Source organism: Manacus candei, unplaced genomic scaffold, assembly GCF_025592945.1.
Source record: "Manacus candei isolate 608988 ecotype Guabito, Panama unplaced genomic scaffold, ASM2559294v1 h1tg000023l, whole genome shotgun sequence".
NCBI classification, from domain to species: domain Eukaryota; kingdom Metazoa; phylum Chordata; class Aves; order Passeriformes; family Pipridae; genus Manacus; species Manacus candei.
Window position 1 is genome coordinate 8,885,813 of NW_026138071.1, and position 18,853 is coordinate 8,904,665.

The 18,853-nt window shown below is 35.1% G+C and overlaps 2 protein-coding genes across 9 annotated transcripts in view; one reads left to right on the plus strand and one right to left on the minus strand.

Annotated features, from left to right (window-relative positions):
- SLC4A10 (solute carrier family 4 member 10) overlaps positions 1 to 18,853 on the plus strand; it is a 173,494-nt gene that overhangs the window by 119,598 nt on the left and 35,043 nt on the right. For 7 of the 8 annotated variants that reach the window (XM_051787655.1, XM_051787650.1, XM_051787652.1 and 4 more), the window contains 7 exons: positions 8,369 to 8,460; positions 12,850 to 13,007; positions 14,744 to 14,831; positions 15,328 to 15,474; positions 16,029 to 16,129; positions 17,490 to 17,664; positions 17,850 to 17,983. In XM_051787655.1, the coding sequence (XP_051643615.1) occupies positions 8,369 to 8,460; positions 12,850 to 13,007; positions 14,744 to 14,831; positions 15,328 to 15,474; positions 16,029 to 16,129; positions 17,490 to 17,664; positions 17,850 to 17,983 (895 nt within the window). The remainder of the gene's footprint in view (positions 1 to 8,368; positions 8,461 to 12,849; positions 13,008 to 14,743; positions 14,832 to 15,327; positions 15,475 to 16,028; positions 16,130 to 17,489; positions 17,665 to 17,849; positions 17,984 to 18,853) is intronic. The other variant, XM_051787649.1, reaches the window with a different exon arrangement.
- DPP4 (dipeptidyl peptidase 4) overlaps positions 16,191 to 18,853 on the minus strand; it is an 80,758-nt gene continuing 78,095 nt past the window's right edge. Inside the window, exon 26 of the mRNA XM_051787662.1 lies at positions 16,191 to 16,936. Within this exon, the coding sequence (XP_051643622.1) occupies positions 16,844 to 16,936 (93 nt within the window). The 3' untranslated portion in view covers positions 16,191 to 16,843. The remainder of the gene's footprint in view (positions 16,937 to 18,853) is intronic.

The window sequence follows — 18,853 nt, forward strand, 5'->3', positions numbered from 1 at the left end:
CTGTAAGTTCCCAAAAAATCGATTCTCATCAGGACAGTATCTAAGTCTGTATTAAACACCCTAATTTTATACACTCAGTGGTTAAGTGATTCTCTAAGTAGGAAGACGTATTCTTACATGTTTTTATTTGTCTGACCTTATTTTGCAAGATGAAAAATCGCTGAATTCTGGTTCATGTAGAAATGTCTCAAACTATTCTGATTCTTGTTAAAAAAAGAACTTAGTCACTTTGACTGTGTTAATTTAAGTTAAACGTACCATGAACAATAGAAATTCAGTAGTTTGAGGAATATTTATTTGAAAGTAAATCAGCTTTTTATCTAAATTACAGTGAAAAATTCCAAATGCAATCTTTTTGGACACAGGTGTCTTTTAATCAGTTTGAAGCATTGCTCTTCTGCTTGCGTCCTGTAAGTGCTAATGCACATTTGGCAGTCTCCTGCATTTACCTCTTCAAAATCTATGATGATCCCGTGATTAAACAAGGAAGATTGATTTATTCTAAATTTCTCTCTTATCATCCCTTATTCTGTTAAATTAAAATGTTGGAATCTTATTGCCTGAACTGTACTTAAATTAGTATTAGCTTTAGAAGGAAAATTTAGTTTAAGTTTTTTGTTTTAAAAGGAACCACAGTTTTTTCCCTTTTCAAGACAACAGCAAAAAAGCAGTAAATTATGCAGGAATCTACACTGAAATGCTCAGCTTTCAGGAACTCTGCTGTTCTTAGAAGCTTGACTAGCAGCGAGGTTTCTGATCATTTTCTTCTGCCATTGCCTCATGATCCAAGTGCTGGAGTTCAGCTACAATGTTATGCTCACTGCAGCTGTATATTTCTTTTTAGATTGCTATGGAGTGTCTGTACAAGCTTCTCATAATAATACAAAAATGAGTTTTTAAAATATGTCTTTGAATCCTGTGAAAGCAAAAGAAAACAACTAAGTATGTGTAAAAGAAAGCAAAATTAAGACGTATAAACAACTTATATTATTGTCAAGAATGTGCTGTAAGATACATCTTGTTTCGTGAGGTCAAACTGGTAAAAATGCATTCAAGGCATCATTTTAGTCTGCTTATTCCCATTTGTGTACAAACATTGTGTAGAATTTATGAATGTAAAATGATCCATATATTGCATATGTTGCCATCAGTAGCAGTGTTGTTCTCTCCTTTTAATAAAAAACCAGGAATCAAAATATTGTTGCTTTTACTTTCCGGTTGATAAGCTTATTTCCTAGAAGACTGCAGGAAGAGAAATAGATCATCTCTAGTACTACTAGTGAGCTTCCAGCTCAATTCACCCCTATTAAAGCTGAGAGTTTTCATAAAGAGCAGGTACCAGGAGCTTTAGAAGGGCCACTTATTTGTTCCTGTTGCAATGAGACAGGGGAACTTAGACACATTTTCTGCACAAAAGGAAATTCTCAGTTTGGTTAAATTTGGGGTTAGTGTAGACAGTGAACTGATAACAATACTTAGCAGTCTGTTGATTGTAAAATAGGTGATTCAGAGCCATAAGTCCCTGACATCTGGGTAACATGGTACATCTGAGGATGTAAACCCCCTTCTTTGTCCAAGTTCTTGACAATGGTAGCTTATCCAGGGGTTACTTTCCAGATATTCAAGAGCAAAGTCTGAAAATGAAGACATAAACTTTAATTCAATATACAGCAGTACCATTGGATAGACTATTGTGATATCTTTGTTGGAAGATAGTTGTACATATGTTCTCCCTCCATTTTTCTTTGTTTAAGAGTCTGTCAGACCATCTAATTAATTTGCTTTGTATTTAGTAGTATTATCTTTTGTTTACAATGGCTTTTCTTCACATCCTCTGCAGGGCTAAGATGTCAGGGTGCTATGGATTTACCATGCATTTTTAATGCTGCCATGCTGTGTTTAACTTTCACTTTTCATTAAGCATCAAAACTGTGAGAATTAAAAGCCTGCTTTTGATGTTCCAATAAAAAACGACAGTCAAATTTGGCATAAGAGCAGGAAAAATGATTTTTTTTTTTGTTATAGGCTAATTTGACACCAAATACCCAAAACAGAGAGTGGCAAGTAATTTTAGCATAAATACTGTAAAAGATAGATAAAAATAAGAATATTTTCCCTTAGTAAATCGTCTTTAGAAAGTTTGTTTTATCAAGCAATTCAACCTATTTTTATAGAGATCGGTAGGTTTATCACTCAGATATCTCAGAGCTGAGTTTATAAATTCCCATGACATGACATAAAAAGCAAAAGACAATTGTGAATATAGAACACCTTTCTATTATTAAAGAAATACTAAAATAATTTCACAAACCTCTCCCCTTTTACGGGAGGCATCCTGAAATTCAGAATTTATATATATTTATATATATATATATATATATATATAATGAGATCTAATAGGCCTTACACTGATTAAAGGAAGCAACTTGGGGAGAGGAGCACAGCAGGATAAATTATTTGTGTTTCCATGCACTTTTCTGAAGTGTTCTTTACCCACAGTAACATGATGTTGAGTATGTTTTATGTTCCATACGTATGCCATTTATAACAGCTTCTTCTCCCTTGATGTCAGAGCAGACACATTATTAGTGTAAAAACTACATTATACCACACATCATGCCTGATTCTGAGAAATTCTGAAATTCCAAGGAGAGGTTTACTGATATGCCAAAGAGCTTAAAGAAAGCAGTGGCATATTAAATTTGGGATCTTCAGAATTAACAACATGAGTTGCTGGAGCAGTTTGTTTTGACAGGTTCTTTTTCAAGCCTTTTTCCAGTTATTTCAATTAGTATGATGGGCTGGTTTGGACTTCTTTGTTTTGTGTCAGTATGAGCACAAGCGGAGGTGTTGGAGCCTATGCTTATGTGTCTAATTTAGGACAACATTTTTTAGTATCACAGAAAGTCAGAATTACCAGTTATGTCATGGTGTTAGTTACTTTCTTCAGTTTCCCAATCTCTCCTAAACATCAGTTCAAGGATTTATGCCATAACTCAGTGCTAGTTTTTACAGCATGAAAACTCCGATGTCAGTTGTACCATTTGGAGAAGGATGGGCATTACTTGGAGCCATATGAAAAGGGTAGGGAGGTATTCCTAAAAACATGACCATGTTCCTTCATTTTGGGAATAAGTCACAATGAATGACATATATAGACACCCAAGCTTTCTGGCAGTATTGGATCTGGATCAGGTGGATTGCTTCAGGTTTCCTTAAGGAGAGGGCATACTCAAAGGTAGTTAATTCTATCTTAAATGAGCTAATGCTCTCTTTCTTGTTTTAGATTCTTCTCAAATGTATATATTTTATCCAGCTTGTATTATCCACAGGTTTTTATACTCCTAAAACATAATTTGTATTTATGAACATTTTCATCTGATGTGTATTCTTTCTCCACATTTCCTTGTATCCATGATAAAACATGTAATCTGTATGTATAAACTGTGTCATTCATCTTTGTATTTCTTTATTTTGCTCTGTCTTTGTTGTGTCTGTCTCTAACAGGCTCATCTCATCTCTGTATCTTCCTCATCTCCTATCCTTTGGGTTCTGTAAACTCCCTGAAGGTTCAGAGGTAGTATAAATACATATTCTTGCTTGGGCTTCAGATCATTTCAAATGTACACCCATGTCTTCATCTAAATTTCTTGTCAGCATGCAACTTCTTGCTATAGTGATTAAAAAAATACTTCAGGCCTTTGTCAGCAGCTGTGGCACACTTAAGAGAAGCTTGTGTGGAATGATGTTTTGGGGGGAAAAAAAATGCTATTTCTTTATAAGTTAATTTTCTTACATCAATTTGTGAAGCTGCAAATCATAGCATTTTAGTTTAAACTGCATGACTTCATGTGAACTATGCTTGAGATTCAGTCCTTGCATTAGAAAAACAGCTGAAGTGACTTATTCCTCATCCTCTTAAATTGTGTATCATTAGTGAGCACCAAATCTCCTTGCAGTTACACATGTACAGTGGGAATGACATGATTCTCCACTGGTTTAAAATGTTATTCATTAAGAGGCCTAAAGGCACATACACAGTTCAGCCTGCAAAGATGCTGTCGGTGTTCTGTTACATTAGAATTTCATCATATACTTAAGAGAACTTACTGCTTTTCAATCCTTGATTTTTTTATCTGGACAGTGTTGTCAATTTAGATTTTGAAAATTGGTGACTAGTTGCAGTAGAAAGTCTGAAGATTGCTATAGCTGCTTTGCATATCAGATTTTTTTTTTCCTGAATGGGAAGAAATCTGTTTGGTCTAGAAAAGTAAACCGCTTCTTTTCTGGTTCAGTTTCGTGTGTCAGTTGCATCCAGTTTGTTTCCATTAACTGTGATTTATATCTGAATACATTGTTCTAGATGCATCTTGGATTTTGATTAACAAATACAATGCACATAGTTAAATGTCTTGAGTTTTACATTTTAGGGAAGAAGAGTATGTTACATGTGACATTAATTTACTGGGATTAATTTTTTCTTTTAATTTGGCAGGACTAACTGTCTCAAAATGCCAAACTATCTGCAAATGCAAACTTCTATTACTGTTACTATTACTGTAACAAATGTGGACCTTACTTTGATGGATTTTGATTTTCAAGTGGCTTGACTTTGCATGACAGAGTATTTTTTGTGTGAATTCTTGCTCTATTCAAAGCTCTGGCAATTTCACGTTATCTGAAAAAGACACTTCTTTAGTATACACTGAATTTTTTAAAAAATATAATTTTTAAAACAATGTTGCTATTTGCTTTGTAATGCATAGATAAGCCTTAATACCCATTTTAGCATGGTTTTATCTGGTATGTATTAAGTTCCTTTGTATGTAGTCTGGATATTTCAGTTTTACCACACTGTGAATTTGATACATAAAAATATCTGAATGGTTCTTTGATGAATTCTCAAAGAATCCAACTCTTCATGTGCTTTATGTAGGTGGACTTCAGGATAAATCAAATATTTTAAACTTCAAATTTATAATGACTCAAAGTACTACATTGCACTCTTGAAAAATAAAACACTGTATTTAGCCCGTACAATGTGTAAATTACCATTTTGCTTGGGAGTGCTGAAATGGAACTGGCAAGGACAGGGCATAAAGGAGTTGAATGGCAAGGCCATTCCTGCTTTTACTCTCCTTATAGAGAGTCGATGATTTATGCCCTTAACATTCTTACCAGCCTAAGCCCATATTTCCAATTCAAAGAAAAGAAGTAATAAACCATCACAAATGGTTTTTATCAGAGCAGTTGTTTAAAATTGGGCTACAGTTTGGGGTTAGTTTGGTGGGTTTTTTTGTGAAAAGAGATTACCTGTTGTCTCTATCTTGTATCTTTGTTACTCAGTACAGTAAAAAACCCAAACTTGTTGTTCTGTGATCCAGAGAGCTGTCTTAAGTTGTAGAGCTATTTAAACACATCTTACTACCTCAAGGTAAAACTAGTGTTCTTTCAGATTACTCCAGCATATGGATAAATCAAAGTTTGAGGTCTTCTGTTGGCACAGAAAAAGAACATATGCTATTCTTATAAACTTCACATACTTACTGGTTGTGGCTTTTATTTCCTTCTATGTATATTTTTACATATTTTTCTCTTAAAAGAAAAGTGGACACAATGTTTAAAAGTCCTTTGGACTCTTATGCTAATTGCTTTTGACACCTCCAATTATGATGTTAAAACTTCAGTATTTATAACCAGTGATCCGTGCTTTGACTCCTTTGTTGGTCAATATTTTTCTTTCGCTGGCAGATATCCCTGTTTTCATTTTCTTGAATTTCTGGGTCCAGGGGAAAAAAAAAGTGTAAGTGCCTAATTAGCAATGGAAAGATAACGAACTACTATTTCTGTTGCTTTCCTGTAACATCTTTATAATATAGAATGTATATTATATGAGAAAATATTAAATTATTACAACTATTTCTCTTTATATAGATCCCAGAATATAAAGGAATGTCTAAAAGGAAAAAATTAAGAATTAAAAGGTCTTCTATTATTTCTATTAAATCTAATTCTATATTAGATTTAAAGTTTTCTGGGAGTAAGTTAAGACAGAAGCTTTCCCAGAGCATTTTATGGCTTGTCTATTTGAATAAATAACAGGTTTTTTTTGTCACATTATTAGGATCCCCAATATAGTACAGAAGCAAAATTTATATAATTTATATATTTTTTATTTTTAATAGCTATAATACCACAGAATGATTCCTGTAAAAATAATTTGAAGACTGCTAAATAAACAAAAAAATTACCATGTGAAGTAGTGCATTGGAATACATAGTTTAAAGATGATGGTGTAACGGCGATGGAACTCTGGTTTTCTTTAAGTTCTAATCAAAGTAGACAAATTGAATGACTGTTTATAAATATCTTGCATATGTAATAATTTCTGGCTTCTGTTTTGCAAAAGTTGTCTCTTGTGACATTTAGGAATTAATAGTCTCTTTTTACGTGAATTCCTTTAAGTTACATTGATACGTGGCTTTCTAAAATAAATCCTATATTCTTGTCATATGTAAATTCTAATTGTGACTTTATTTTTATCTAGTTGGTTAAGTTAACATGCTTGTCACGTCTGGTATTTTTGCCATTCTCTGTTTATTTCACTGTAGTGCTGAACAAAAGCTCTGATTTCTGTTCTTATTTTGATCTGTCCTTGCCCTGAATCAGAGAGAAAATGAACATATTTGCATTTTAAAGGTGGATACATTTAATAATAAGATTTCTAGTGCTTCATTTTAAAACATTATGTTCCTGTACTTCCTAATCAAAGTACAGTATCTCTGTGCTGCCAGGATGCAGCACAAGCATCTAAAAACTGTTTTGTACCATGGGAGATTTGTCTAATGGAAAATAAGATGTCGATATGAAAACCAACCTTTTCCTTGAGAAAGTGTTTCACCTGGGAATTCATGACCAGACTTAGTCAGGAATGCTGTGGTGCTCAGCTGTGACAGAAGCTGGATACTTCAGCATTTTGGCAGTGGTTGAGGTACTCCTGCAAGTCTCTGGTCCTGTTCAGACTGGATCCTGCAAACCTCTCTGTTTCCTGGCTGTGGCTGAGGACATGCAAATGTGTGTAACAGCGGTGTGAGAGGCCACACTGTGGCTTTTTGAATTGCCCAGACAATGTGCCTAGCTTAGGACTTTCTGACTGTCTTCGTCTTCAAATATCGTGAACATATGGTCTTTGTTACTGTGCAAGTTTAGGTTGATTTTCACGAGAACCAATGTTTTCACATCATAATCTCAGTCATATGAGAGACTTTATTTGCTATGGAAACAAATATATGCTGGGCACGAGATGCTGACTCTGGGCCAGTTGGACTCAGTAGTTATTCCTGGGTATGTGTTAGGGCAGTAAGAGATAGTTGGCTCATATATTTGGTACTTTCTCTTGTACTTCATGGTGGTGTTCAGAGCTGTGTGTGGCTTCTGCCATGCCAGGGAGGGAGAAAGTGAAGGCAAGCAGGGCATGGCCTGTCACCCTGTGGGGTTTGTGTGCTCCCACACCCTCTGGCCATGCACAGGGGCAATGTTGGCATTAAGTAAAAATATGCTTTGTATGTCGTATACTTGTCACTTAATCCTGTTTTTCTTTTTGAGCTTTTGCTAGCAGAATTTTGCTGGTTGCAAGGCTTGTGCTTTGCTTATGCAAGACTGAGGTGCATTTAAACGCTTCTCATTGTGTGATATTTCAACTTTTAATATATTAACTTTAAAATTTTAAAAAATTAAAATATAAAAACTTAAAATACTTTACTAAATCTGCACTGAAATTTTTTAAAAATGTAATTGCTGTAACATTTGGTTTACACGTGTCCATAATCATGTTGTTCAATACTGAGCTTATAAATTAGCTTAATTTCCAATTTGTTTATTTTTATACCAACCCCTTTTTGTGTTGTTTTTGTAGCTGTTGTTGTAATCAGGACATTCTTATACACGAGTAACTTTATGAAAATTAGTAATCCTGTTTTATTCAATGAGGAGTACTTTTGTAGACAGATATTGCCCCAAATTGGCAGCTCCTCAAATTACTTACAAAAACTATGTGAAGGCAGCACTCTCCCCAGATATAATATCTTAAGAATCAAAAGCTTTAATTGGTATAAAAAGTTTGTCTTCTAATATCCAGGAGTATTTTTTACATTTTCTAAATTATATTCTCCAATTCCCAACTGCACATGATGAATGTTCTGTCTTTTGAGAATGTGCTATTCTTAATAAGTTTGTAATTAAAATGCTGTGTTTAGATGCATTATATACATATGATATGAAATGTATGCAGATTTCTTACAATTGTATCATTAGATGTTGCTTTATTTATAGAATTGTTAGTATTCTGTAATAATGATACTTTCTTTAGCAGGTCAGATTGTTTCCCCACAAGCTCCTCCAGCCTGTGTTGAAAACAAAAATGATGTGAGCAGAGAAAACAGCACTGTTGACTTTAGCAAGGTAAGTGTTCACTAATGGTGAAGAGAGCTTCCCGACTACCAAACAGATCTTTTCAATTAAATAAAATGAATCCATGTGAGTCAGAAAAAGCTGTAAAGTGCAGATTTTACTTCAACACTGAAGTTTTGTGTGCACTGCAACACAGTTTGTGTGTGATAAAAAAGAATATTACATTTTCTTGCTAAATTATAGGTAACAGGAAATCACAGTTTGGGAACATAGTTAAATTTATTATGACAATATCATAGGTGTATATTTGTAAGGGCAATTTTTACAAACTATCAGAAAATTGTCTAAGTAATAAAAGTGATTCGGAATGCCTATAATTCATGCTTATCTCCAATTTTTCCTCCTTGTAGAAGTGATACATGAATGCAAACCATGCTTTTTATAACCTGAACTCATGGATTCCAGATGTCTCAAACAGAATGTGTTTCTATAAACCTATAAATTAATTCTTCTGGCAAGCCAAGATATTTCAATGCACTTTGCAAAAGATGTTAACTGTTCCGTAGGGGAGATTGCAATGACAGTTCAATGCTAGATAGCAAAGAAAAGCAAACAGCTTCTCAGCTTTAGTGTAAAGGAGAATCATCATTTGTCTAAGAAGTCTATATGTACCTAAACTGTTCACATTGGGTGCAGATGATAGACCTGACAGGGATAGATGACTTCAGCTGATGGATTAATACAACAAAAGTTGAGTACGTGAAGAAAGGTGATTAAAACCAAAATTCTGAAGAGCAGCACTTTGAGTCTGTGAAATCTTAATGTTAGTGCAGCTGAGCTAAAAGTAGAGTTATGTGATTGCTCCATCTGGTGCCAGACTTATTTCCTAGCAGCAGTAACTATTTGCACCATTTGAGTTTTTGACTGAACATGCCAGACTAGAAATGGTATATGGCTGAAATGAAGATGGGAAACAGATCTTTTTGTCAATGACAATGGGAAGAAAGGAGGCTGGCTGGGGATGTAATATGGATGACATTTCTACAGGGGTAGCAAGGACATCTATAAATAGTGACAGATTGTTAAATATGTAATGTTAATCCTTTAAAAATATTTCAAAATAAGATTATAATGCTTTAAAAAGTCAAATGTGACATTTGTTTCCTGATATTTATATTAAAAGTGTTAAGTAAAACTAATTGTTTTGGGAAGCGTTCTAATATCAAGTTGGAAATCTTTGTAAAGGATATAAAATATAAATAAAGCTGTCTATTCAAAATTAAGCTATGTGGGGGTGAAGGGAATGCCATTAGTTTCAGTAGTGCTTTTCTTGAACATTTCCCTAGTTGCTTTGAGTGTTTTAGGATCCAAATCCCAGTCAATTATCTAACTCTGCATGATGTTTGTATTAAACAAGAATGAGAGCTGCATCATTTGATCCTTCACTCATTATTTTTGTAGTGCTGCAGTGTTGCTTATCAAAAGTGCTCTTCCTATTTAAACTAGCCTGAGAAGAGATCAACATTTCATCTTTCACTAGCCTCAACAGTAATAGATACCAACAAGGATGTCAGGAATATGAAAGGAACAACTTTTGTTAGCAGAAATGAAATAACAGTAAAGAATTGTAATCTAATACCTTTTTTTGACTGCCTTTAAATAGATCCATTTATTCTTTCGAAGATACATAAGTAAAGTACAGTTTCCCCTTGAAATGTGCTATTGCAATAACTCCCAATGGTTCTAATTGGAATTATCTGCACAGATTGAGAGGAAAGTAGAGCAGTACACTAATTTTCTCTTGAGTATTGTGATTTCTTGCTCTAATTTTGTTCCACATATTAATTTCATTTATCTTCTACAAAAAAAGGACCTTTGACTACCTCATGTATTCTCTCCCTGCTAATCCATCTCCTTTGGGCTACTTCTAATATTCCAAATTTGGAGTTGATTCAAAAAGCTGACTTAATCTGGATACAGCAGTGAGACTGCTGCTTGTATTGGTATCTATCTATGAAGAATGTCAGGCAGGCACTGAAAGCTCTCTTGAATGTTCCTTCAGTAGCATGGAGAGGGAGATGTAGTTTGTAATGAGCCTGTAAATGTGTCACTCCTCTTTCTTTGCTGCCACCCCTAGGACTTTGTATTCTCAGTGGTGATCTGTCACAGCACCACTTTACCCCGTGTCTGAGCAGAATGGGGGTGATGGTTTAAGAACAGCATCTGGTTTGTTTATACTTTTTATGCCAGAGACTGAAGGGAACCCTAGTCCTGAAATACAAAATGCGTTAAGAAACTGCACCCACATCGCTTCTCATAGCAACGTTCCTGTGCTCCACATGGAAACACTATTTCTGAATCAACCTTCATCCCATACTGACAGAGTTTGGTCTTTTAAATACCACATGAAGCAACTGACTTGTTTTGAATGCTAGTTGACCCTTCTTATAAATAAATTCGATTAATATGTGTCACAGTTTTAGTAAGAAAGGATGTTGGGTATTTTCTCTTTGTCTTCATGTCAGTTTATGTTTGGTTTCAGGACAGGCCTCCAGCGCTCTTTTCAGTCCTTGAGTTGCTCTGGAGGGGCGTGGCCTCCCCATTAGTTGCTTGATTTTGTCTTTAACTGGAGCTTGCTAGGATTATTTAGTATCAGGTCATGAATGTGACTCTGGTTAGGGTGCAGATCATGATGCACATCAGGCTCTCCTAGGATAAGAGATGTATAATGGATAGTTTAGATGAAGCATTCAAAATATGTAGCTTCCTCCATTGCCCTAAATGCCCTGCAGGGCCATCTCTGCTGTTGTAGCTTGCTCCTCTGCCAGCTACTTTCCTTTCAACTGGGGCTCTCTTCACTACCTAAATGGTATTAGAGTCTCAAGCTGATAAATAGTACGAGAAACATCTGAAAATACTTTCTGGTACACAGGAGACAGAATGTTTCTTTCAGCTTTGAATCTTGTAATTTCTATGTTAGAGTGACCTCAAGGTGACAATTGTGGCATGTTTTACATGAGACATTAAATGTTAAATGTATTTAAATGTTAAATCCGTCCATTCACATGTTAAAATCGGTACAGAATGCACATTGCTATGTGCCTGAAAGATTGCTTTCTTTCTCTGAGCTATAAATGACCTATGACACTAAAATTAGGTACAAAGTGAACCTTAGTATTGTATTTAATCCTGAAGAGTTAATTTGTGATTTGAGTGAAGAACAGAATTTACCTCACTGATACTTTACCTCAAAAAAGTACTTGGTTTCCAGCCTTACAGGTTGATTTCATGCTTGTTTAGCTTTGTGAGGTGTTCAGTCATCTTTGTAGCTTAGGGAAGCATTAGATATCTCTTTGTGATCTCAATAAACTAAGATTTCATTACACAGGCAACTGTGTTATATCTGAATTCTGATTTAGTGCCAGAGCCATTTGCAAGAAAACAATTTTCTAAATATTACCAAAAACTATGCAAACTAGTACTGACAGATGGCTGTAAGATAGACATTAAAATGGTCCACTTTAACAGTTTATATTGGATTTGGTTGCTGTTGTTGTGTTTAGATTAATAAAAGGAAAGCAAATGACAAAATTCATGCATTTTGAAATGTAGACAATACTGGTGCATAATTAAAGCAGACATACATTTTATACTCTATTCCTCCGTGTGGTCTTTGTTACAGAGACTTTGTTACAATCTAGACTTCAGTCTAGATTGATACATTCCTAGCCAAATACCTCGAGCTGATATAGCAGTGTCATGATGAAACCGTGTCTCTGTGTTTTCCTATCATCCTGCAAAAGTCAATATCACTGCCTAAAACTCCAAAGTTGTTCTTCTGCTTTGTTCTTCAATTTGCTCTTGAGACAGTCATGGTCATCATAGCTTATTTTCTGTTATTTTCAGCAGAAGGGCAACTATCTTCTGTTAAATCTGAAACCAAAGTACATCTCGGAAAATTATGTGTAGTGGAACATGTTGTTTTTCTCACTGAGATTGTAATACAGCACCTGTGAACTAGGAATTAATGATTTCCAGAATTGTTAGTTATGGAAAAATAAGGCATCTTAATTTCTTCTGCTGTTTTGACTTATTGATTCAGTTATTGATGCTGTTATGATTATTGATAAAAAGCTTTACTAGGAACTTAATCCTATATTCCTAACAATGTTTTTAATTCAATTTGTTCTCTTTAAAAGTTAATTCTGCAGTACTCTGTTTTCAAGAAAAATTAATCCAATAATTAAAGTCAAGTTGTTTGGTTTTGAAAAACATTTTTATTTAAAAAGATATTATTCAAATGACAAGAACAGGGGGCACTGTGTAATTGAAATAACTATGGTTAATGTTGCAGTGACCACAAAGTCTCTGTCAACAAATCAGGGGAAAAAAAATCCATGTGAATAGCTTTCAGGTTTTAATTTAATATACTTTTCCCAGGTTGACCTACACTTCATGAAAAAGATACCACCTGGAGCTGAAGCATCAAACATCTTAGTTGGTGAACTAGAGTTCCTGGACCGTGCAGTTGTTGCTTTTGTTAGGTTGTCTCCTGCAGTGCTGCTCACAGGACTAGCTGAAGTTCCCATTCCAACAAGGTACAGTTGGATTTATTTCACTTCATGTTTTTCTGAGCACCTTGTGGAGACAGGGTGATGTAACCTTCAGCTCTGTCATTTACTGAGTTATGAGTTTGGTTCATTCTTTAACAGAGACACCCCTCAGATCCTCTAAATGATGTATGGGTATATTCAGAAACATGCTGTTTTGTGTGTACTTTGCGGAAGTAGAAATGATGGCTTGTTAGATTACAACACACAGTTTATCCTACACAGACTAGTATTACTGCAGATGAAATACTAAGGTGAAATATTCAGCTTCTTAGAATATTTTATCTGGAACTGAAACTACTTGTGTAATTATGTCCAGAACTAAAAAATGAAAAAAGGAATGGAGAAAAGGCAAAAAACCAAACTGTGTGATTTGATTGACTAGGGATAGAGACTGGATGGAGAACAGGCAGTAAATATGTTCTTCAAAAAGTTACTTTGTTGATAGTTGCATGGTAGGGAATGTGACTTGTAACCATAAATTTTTATTAGATTAATTTTTTCTAATTTGAGACTTTTTCTGATGAAGTACTTTGATTCTGAAAACAAATTATGAGGAATTTAAAAATAAAAGTCGATTCAGATGAAAACTCTGAAGTGATTCTCCCATTTCTGAGTTCATCGACTTAATTATTATTGCAATCTCCCACTTTTTTTTTTTTTTTGTATTTGTGTATATGTCTGTACACATATTCTGTCTCTTTTCCCCCTTTCCTCTTTTAGTTTCTATGAAAGCAGACTTCTGACAGAAGGCAGTAGTGCATTCCAGTTGTTTGTGGCACTCAGGAAGGAGCATAATGCTATGAAATGCAAGGCTGAGACTCAGATCCTTGCTCCTAGCCAGATAAACAGTATAAAATTTTCTTTAAGTTGTAGTTACTTTGTAGTTACTTTGGATATGACTTTTAAAATGTTTTCTAATTTTTGCGTGTGCATGAGGAACACTGAGGAACTGAGCTGGCCTTGAAAAAAACCCTCTGTAGCCTTTCCTGGTAACCTCCCCCAAATTCCCACAGGAAAAAAAAGCCACACACACCAAAAGGAAAAGAACAGATTTCTTGATTATTTCTTTTTTTTGGCCAAAAGAAAAAAAAATAATTACAAATTAGGATAATTAAGAATTTCTGCAAAACTGTGTATTTAAAAAAATTTAGTAATGTAAGTCAATGTAAGCTTTGTGCATTTTAGCAAAACAGAATTTCAGTTGTTTCATTTGAACCAATGTTCTGCATTTTATAGAACCTTACTTGCCAACAGCCGCACATATAGGCTGTCTAGAGCCTTAATGGGAGTAAAAACAATTTAAAAATTATTTTATTTGGGGTAATTTAACTTCCCCAATATTGCAATAATTCATGCAACCATAAAATAGTTAATTCTGTTGAATTAACAGAATTAAATAAATTAATGTTAATATGCTCTGTACTTAGACTATAGTTGCATTTATTATGTAAGATAAGGTTTGTTATGTAAGGAGGTTTTGATACTCTCAATCAAGACTGACTGTTAAGCTTATGATATATTTTTGGAAGTTATTTTCACATTTTTTTCTAAGCAGAGCTTCATGTTTAAATGCATGTGCGAGGATCTTGAGGGAGATTATATATCATGTTTGTCTTATAGATTCTTCTAGTCCACTTTTTAGATAAGTATTTCTGTAGTATTTATAGTTACTTCGAACCATCTATCCTTTAGAAATTTTAAAATTTAACTTTCATTTGCAGATTTTTGTTCATTCTTCTTGGACCACTGGGTAAAGGGCAACAGTACCATGAAATTGGAAGATCAATTGCAACACTAATGACAGATGAGGTATTTTTATTCATGATTTGGTTTCAGTCTTTTTGTACTAACTGAAAAGGTATAGTAGGTAATTTCCAATCATCCCGATGAAATGTGGCTAATCATTCTGCTGATACGCAAAGAGCATTTTAGTTCATTTCATGATCCTCTAACAGATTATGTTGCCATAAGGAGATAGCAAAATGAGAAACAAGATTCACAAGAGAAGATATCTTCACTGAGAAGATTCCATTTTACACAGTTACTTTTCAGTGGATTTAATCGTGTTTAAGCTGTAAAATCTCTAGAATATTTATCAACCTTAAGGATGTTTTTCTACAGCAGCTGGAACTTCTAGGAGAACTATATAGCAGAAACTTTAGTCAATTGAAGCTGGAATTGTTTGTTTAATGGGAACTGTATGAAGTGCCTTCTATTTCAGAGAAAAGGGGTCGTTGTGAAAAACATTAGAGAGAGCTTCTTTTTCCATCTCTTTTTTTCCCACACCCTTCTCGATTTTTCACAGGTATTCCATGATGTTGCTTACAAAGCAAAAGACCGGAATGACTTGGTGTCTGGAATTGATGAGTTTCTTGATCAGGTTACTGTTCTCCCTCCTGGAGAGTGGGACCCAACAATTCGAATAGAACCACCTAAAAATGTTCCCTCCCAGGTCTGTACAGTGTAAAATTCAGACACTGTTAAATGTTATGATGAATTTTTGCTGTGTAGTTTTAAGTCTCATTAGTTTAGCATTTAGCAGAATCACTATGTAAACATTTTGTATCCTCTTTTTGTTTTAGGTTAATTTGCTTTAAGAGAGCCCTTGACTTAGAAGCAAATAGGATAGTGATGACATTTCCTCTAGTTCAGACAGACAGTTGTATCTAAAGATCTTAAATTTAGGGATAATTGGCCATAAGCATCTTTGATTATTCCAAATAGTCATGGTTTGCTTTTGTTCTTACCTATTGCAAGAATTTATCAAAGCTTGCTATTCTTTAAAATGTTTTCTGATACAAGAATTTTTGTCATCAATTTTTTAAATTTCACAGAATCACAATTCCTTCTACTATTAACTGTCTGTTAAATAAAGCTCCTCTACAGCTTATGTTGATGAATCTTAAAATTTTTATGTTTAAGCTTTTAACTCTCAGAGCCTTTTTTTTTTACTATAATTATATTTTGGTGCTAAGACCCATGAGAAGTATCTTTTCCTTCTGGCAGGAGAAGCGTAAGATCCCGGGAGTGCCAAATGGTACTGCAGCCCATGGGGAAGCAGAACATCCTGGGGGACACTCTGGACCAGAACTGCAACGCACTGGAAAGTTAGTGAAAACATACGCAACATCTTAAGCTTTCTGAGTGATGCATTTCCAAAGGAAGTGTTCTCTCTCAAAGGACTGTTTTGGCACATGATTTCTTTCAGTCATTTTTCCTGATTTGCTTACCACATAGTTGAAAAGGAAAACATGCTAGTTTGTAGAGAGGGGGACAGGGCAAGAGGGATTTGAGTTTTCACAATTTATTTATTGCAGGCTCCTTTCTCTGTCAGTTACAAAGGTCAGACCTCTGTTAAACTTTATTACTGTTTCTTGTTTCTGTACAGCATGAAGGAAAAGTTGGAAATAGTTATGTGCCGTATATTATGAATACTTACAGTTGTTTTGTGGTTGAAGTTTCTGAGTTGTGCAGCTCTGGCATTTCTTTCTTACCTCAGTAAGCCATGGTATGTCCTGGTACATGAGGCTATGGTTATCACGGTGGCTGCAATATACACACATCAGAATGAACAATTTGACCCAAGGAATACTTTATTTCTTTCATCCGGTATGGTGTGGTGTGTCTCGGCTGTCAGCAATTGCCTTAGTGCAGTGTAGTTGGGCGATAGACTTTTCTTTTACCTTGCTGCCTCTTGATATTTAAATATTGTTCCTACTTGCATGAAACTAAAGATTCAACTGCAGTGCTGGTGTACACAGCGAGGCAGGGGAGGTGATGGCCAGTCTGGCTGTAAGCTGTTCTCTCACCAGTGAAACCTGCTAATTGACAGCTTGAAGGATTGTTTTAATATTTAGGAGGTAGTGGCGCTGCATCTTCCTCTTTACCTCAGCAGCATCTGATACACTGTGTGCCTGTAAGAAAAAGAGCATTTAACTGTATGGTATACTGTAAGGGAGTGTCTGTTCCTAAATATTTTTTGGCATAGTGTATTTGACAAAAGGTGACACTTGTCCTTGAAAAATGGTAGTGTACATTCAATTCTATAATCCACTGTATTTAGGAACAGATTCTCAAGTAAAGAATGTGAAGCTCTATATGTAGATGTGTGGGAAAATGGGTACTGTGATAGCTCTCTGATTATACAAATGTAAGGAATTATTTCACATAATAAACCGTAGGGTTTAATGCATGGGAGCAAGCAACTGTTCAGAACTTTTAGGCCTGGATGATTAGATGACTTTATAAAAGAAACAGGCAAATTAATTTTTTTAAAAAACAAAATTTCCTGATTGAAGTTACCAAGACAGGCTTCTCAGAAACCTTTTTTCCTGGGAAGGATGTATAAGAGTATGTATCATTTGATCAAGGAACAGTAGCTTCTCTGCATTATGTTTGAAGCAATACTATAGAAGAAAGTTTGGTATGCCTCCTTAATTAATTTGAGTTCTTCTGTGTTTTTTTTAGATTTTTTGGAGGATTGATTTTAGATATCAAAAGAAAAGCTCCCTTCTTCTGGAGTGACTTCAGGGATGCTCTCAGTCTGCAGTGTCTGGCATCATTTTTGTTTCTCTACTGTGCTTGCATGTCTCCTGTCATCACATTTGGTGGTCTGCTGGGAGAAGCAACTGAAGGTCGTATAGTATGTGTTAAATCTGAACTTTTAAAACAAACTTGCATTCCTAGGTTTGTGGTTAGTATTTTCTTACTGTTGCATGAATCACCTTTAAATATTGGTGTTTCAGTGTTTGGAAGGCTACAGACTAAGACATTGCAAAAAGAACCTGTTTGAAAATTTATGGACACTTCTCTTTGTATCATATTCAGAGTGCAATAGAATCGCTGTTTGGAGCATCCATGACTGGAATTGCCTACTCCCTTTTTGGTGGACAGCCTCTCACTATACTTGGCAGCACAGGACCAGTTTTAGTGTTTGAGAAGATCTTATTCAAATTTTGCAAGTAAGTGAAGATCATGATATATGTCATCCTTCACATGTTAGGTAATAGTAGAGGCACTGATCCCAAAGTTCCAACAGAATAGTCAACAATTTGTATTGGAGTGCACTGCTTAGGCTTGCAGAGTCTGAAAATTATGCAGTGACTGAGACAAGTCAGTGGTGATGCAGAAAGGTTGACTTTGAAATTGTTGGCTTTTTGTTTGTTTTGAAGGGAATGTCAGCTTCAGGGTGTTGTTTGTTTGGTTTTTTTTTTTGTTTTGTTTGCTTGCTTTTTGTTTATTTGTTTTTGGGGTTTTGTTTGTTTTTTATTTTATCATTTTCTACTCTGAGACAATACATTTAAATCGCTGGTTTATCTCATCCCTAACTCAAAAGGTGTTACCTCTCACCAAGGAAGCCAAGGAAGTAAGTGCCGTGGAAGTGGTGCCATCTTTCAATAGTCACTAATACAGACCATGCCAGAGTGAAGTGTCATGCCAGAACAGCACATACTCACATTTATGTTATATGACATATCTCTGCCACAGTGTGGGTAAAAATTACATCTCCATGTTGGAAGCCATCATGCTTCTCTGCTATCCTGTCTGCTTTTCTGCCTCACTGCTGTGATGGGGCTTCTACACCAAGATCTCCTGAACAACATAGAATAAGAGACCCACTTAGCACCCCAATAAATTTTCTAGCACCTTCAGGTAGAGCTTTCAGTTCACTGTGCTAATGTCACCTGGTGTGTTTGGAGCTCTATTATCATATGCAATAAGCATACAGAATTTTGATGAAAGTTGTTACAGCTACTTTTTCACAGCTTAAAAAGAAATTGACAGGTGTTGGCTGTTCGCAAAGGAGGATATGGGATAAAAAGTGAGTCACG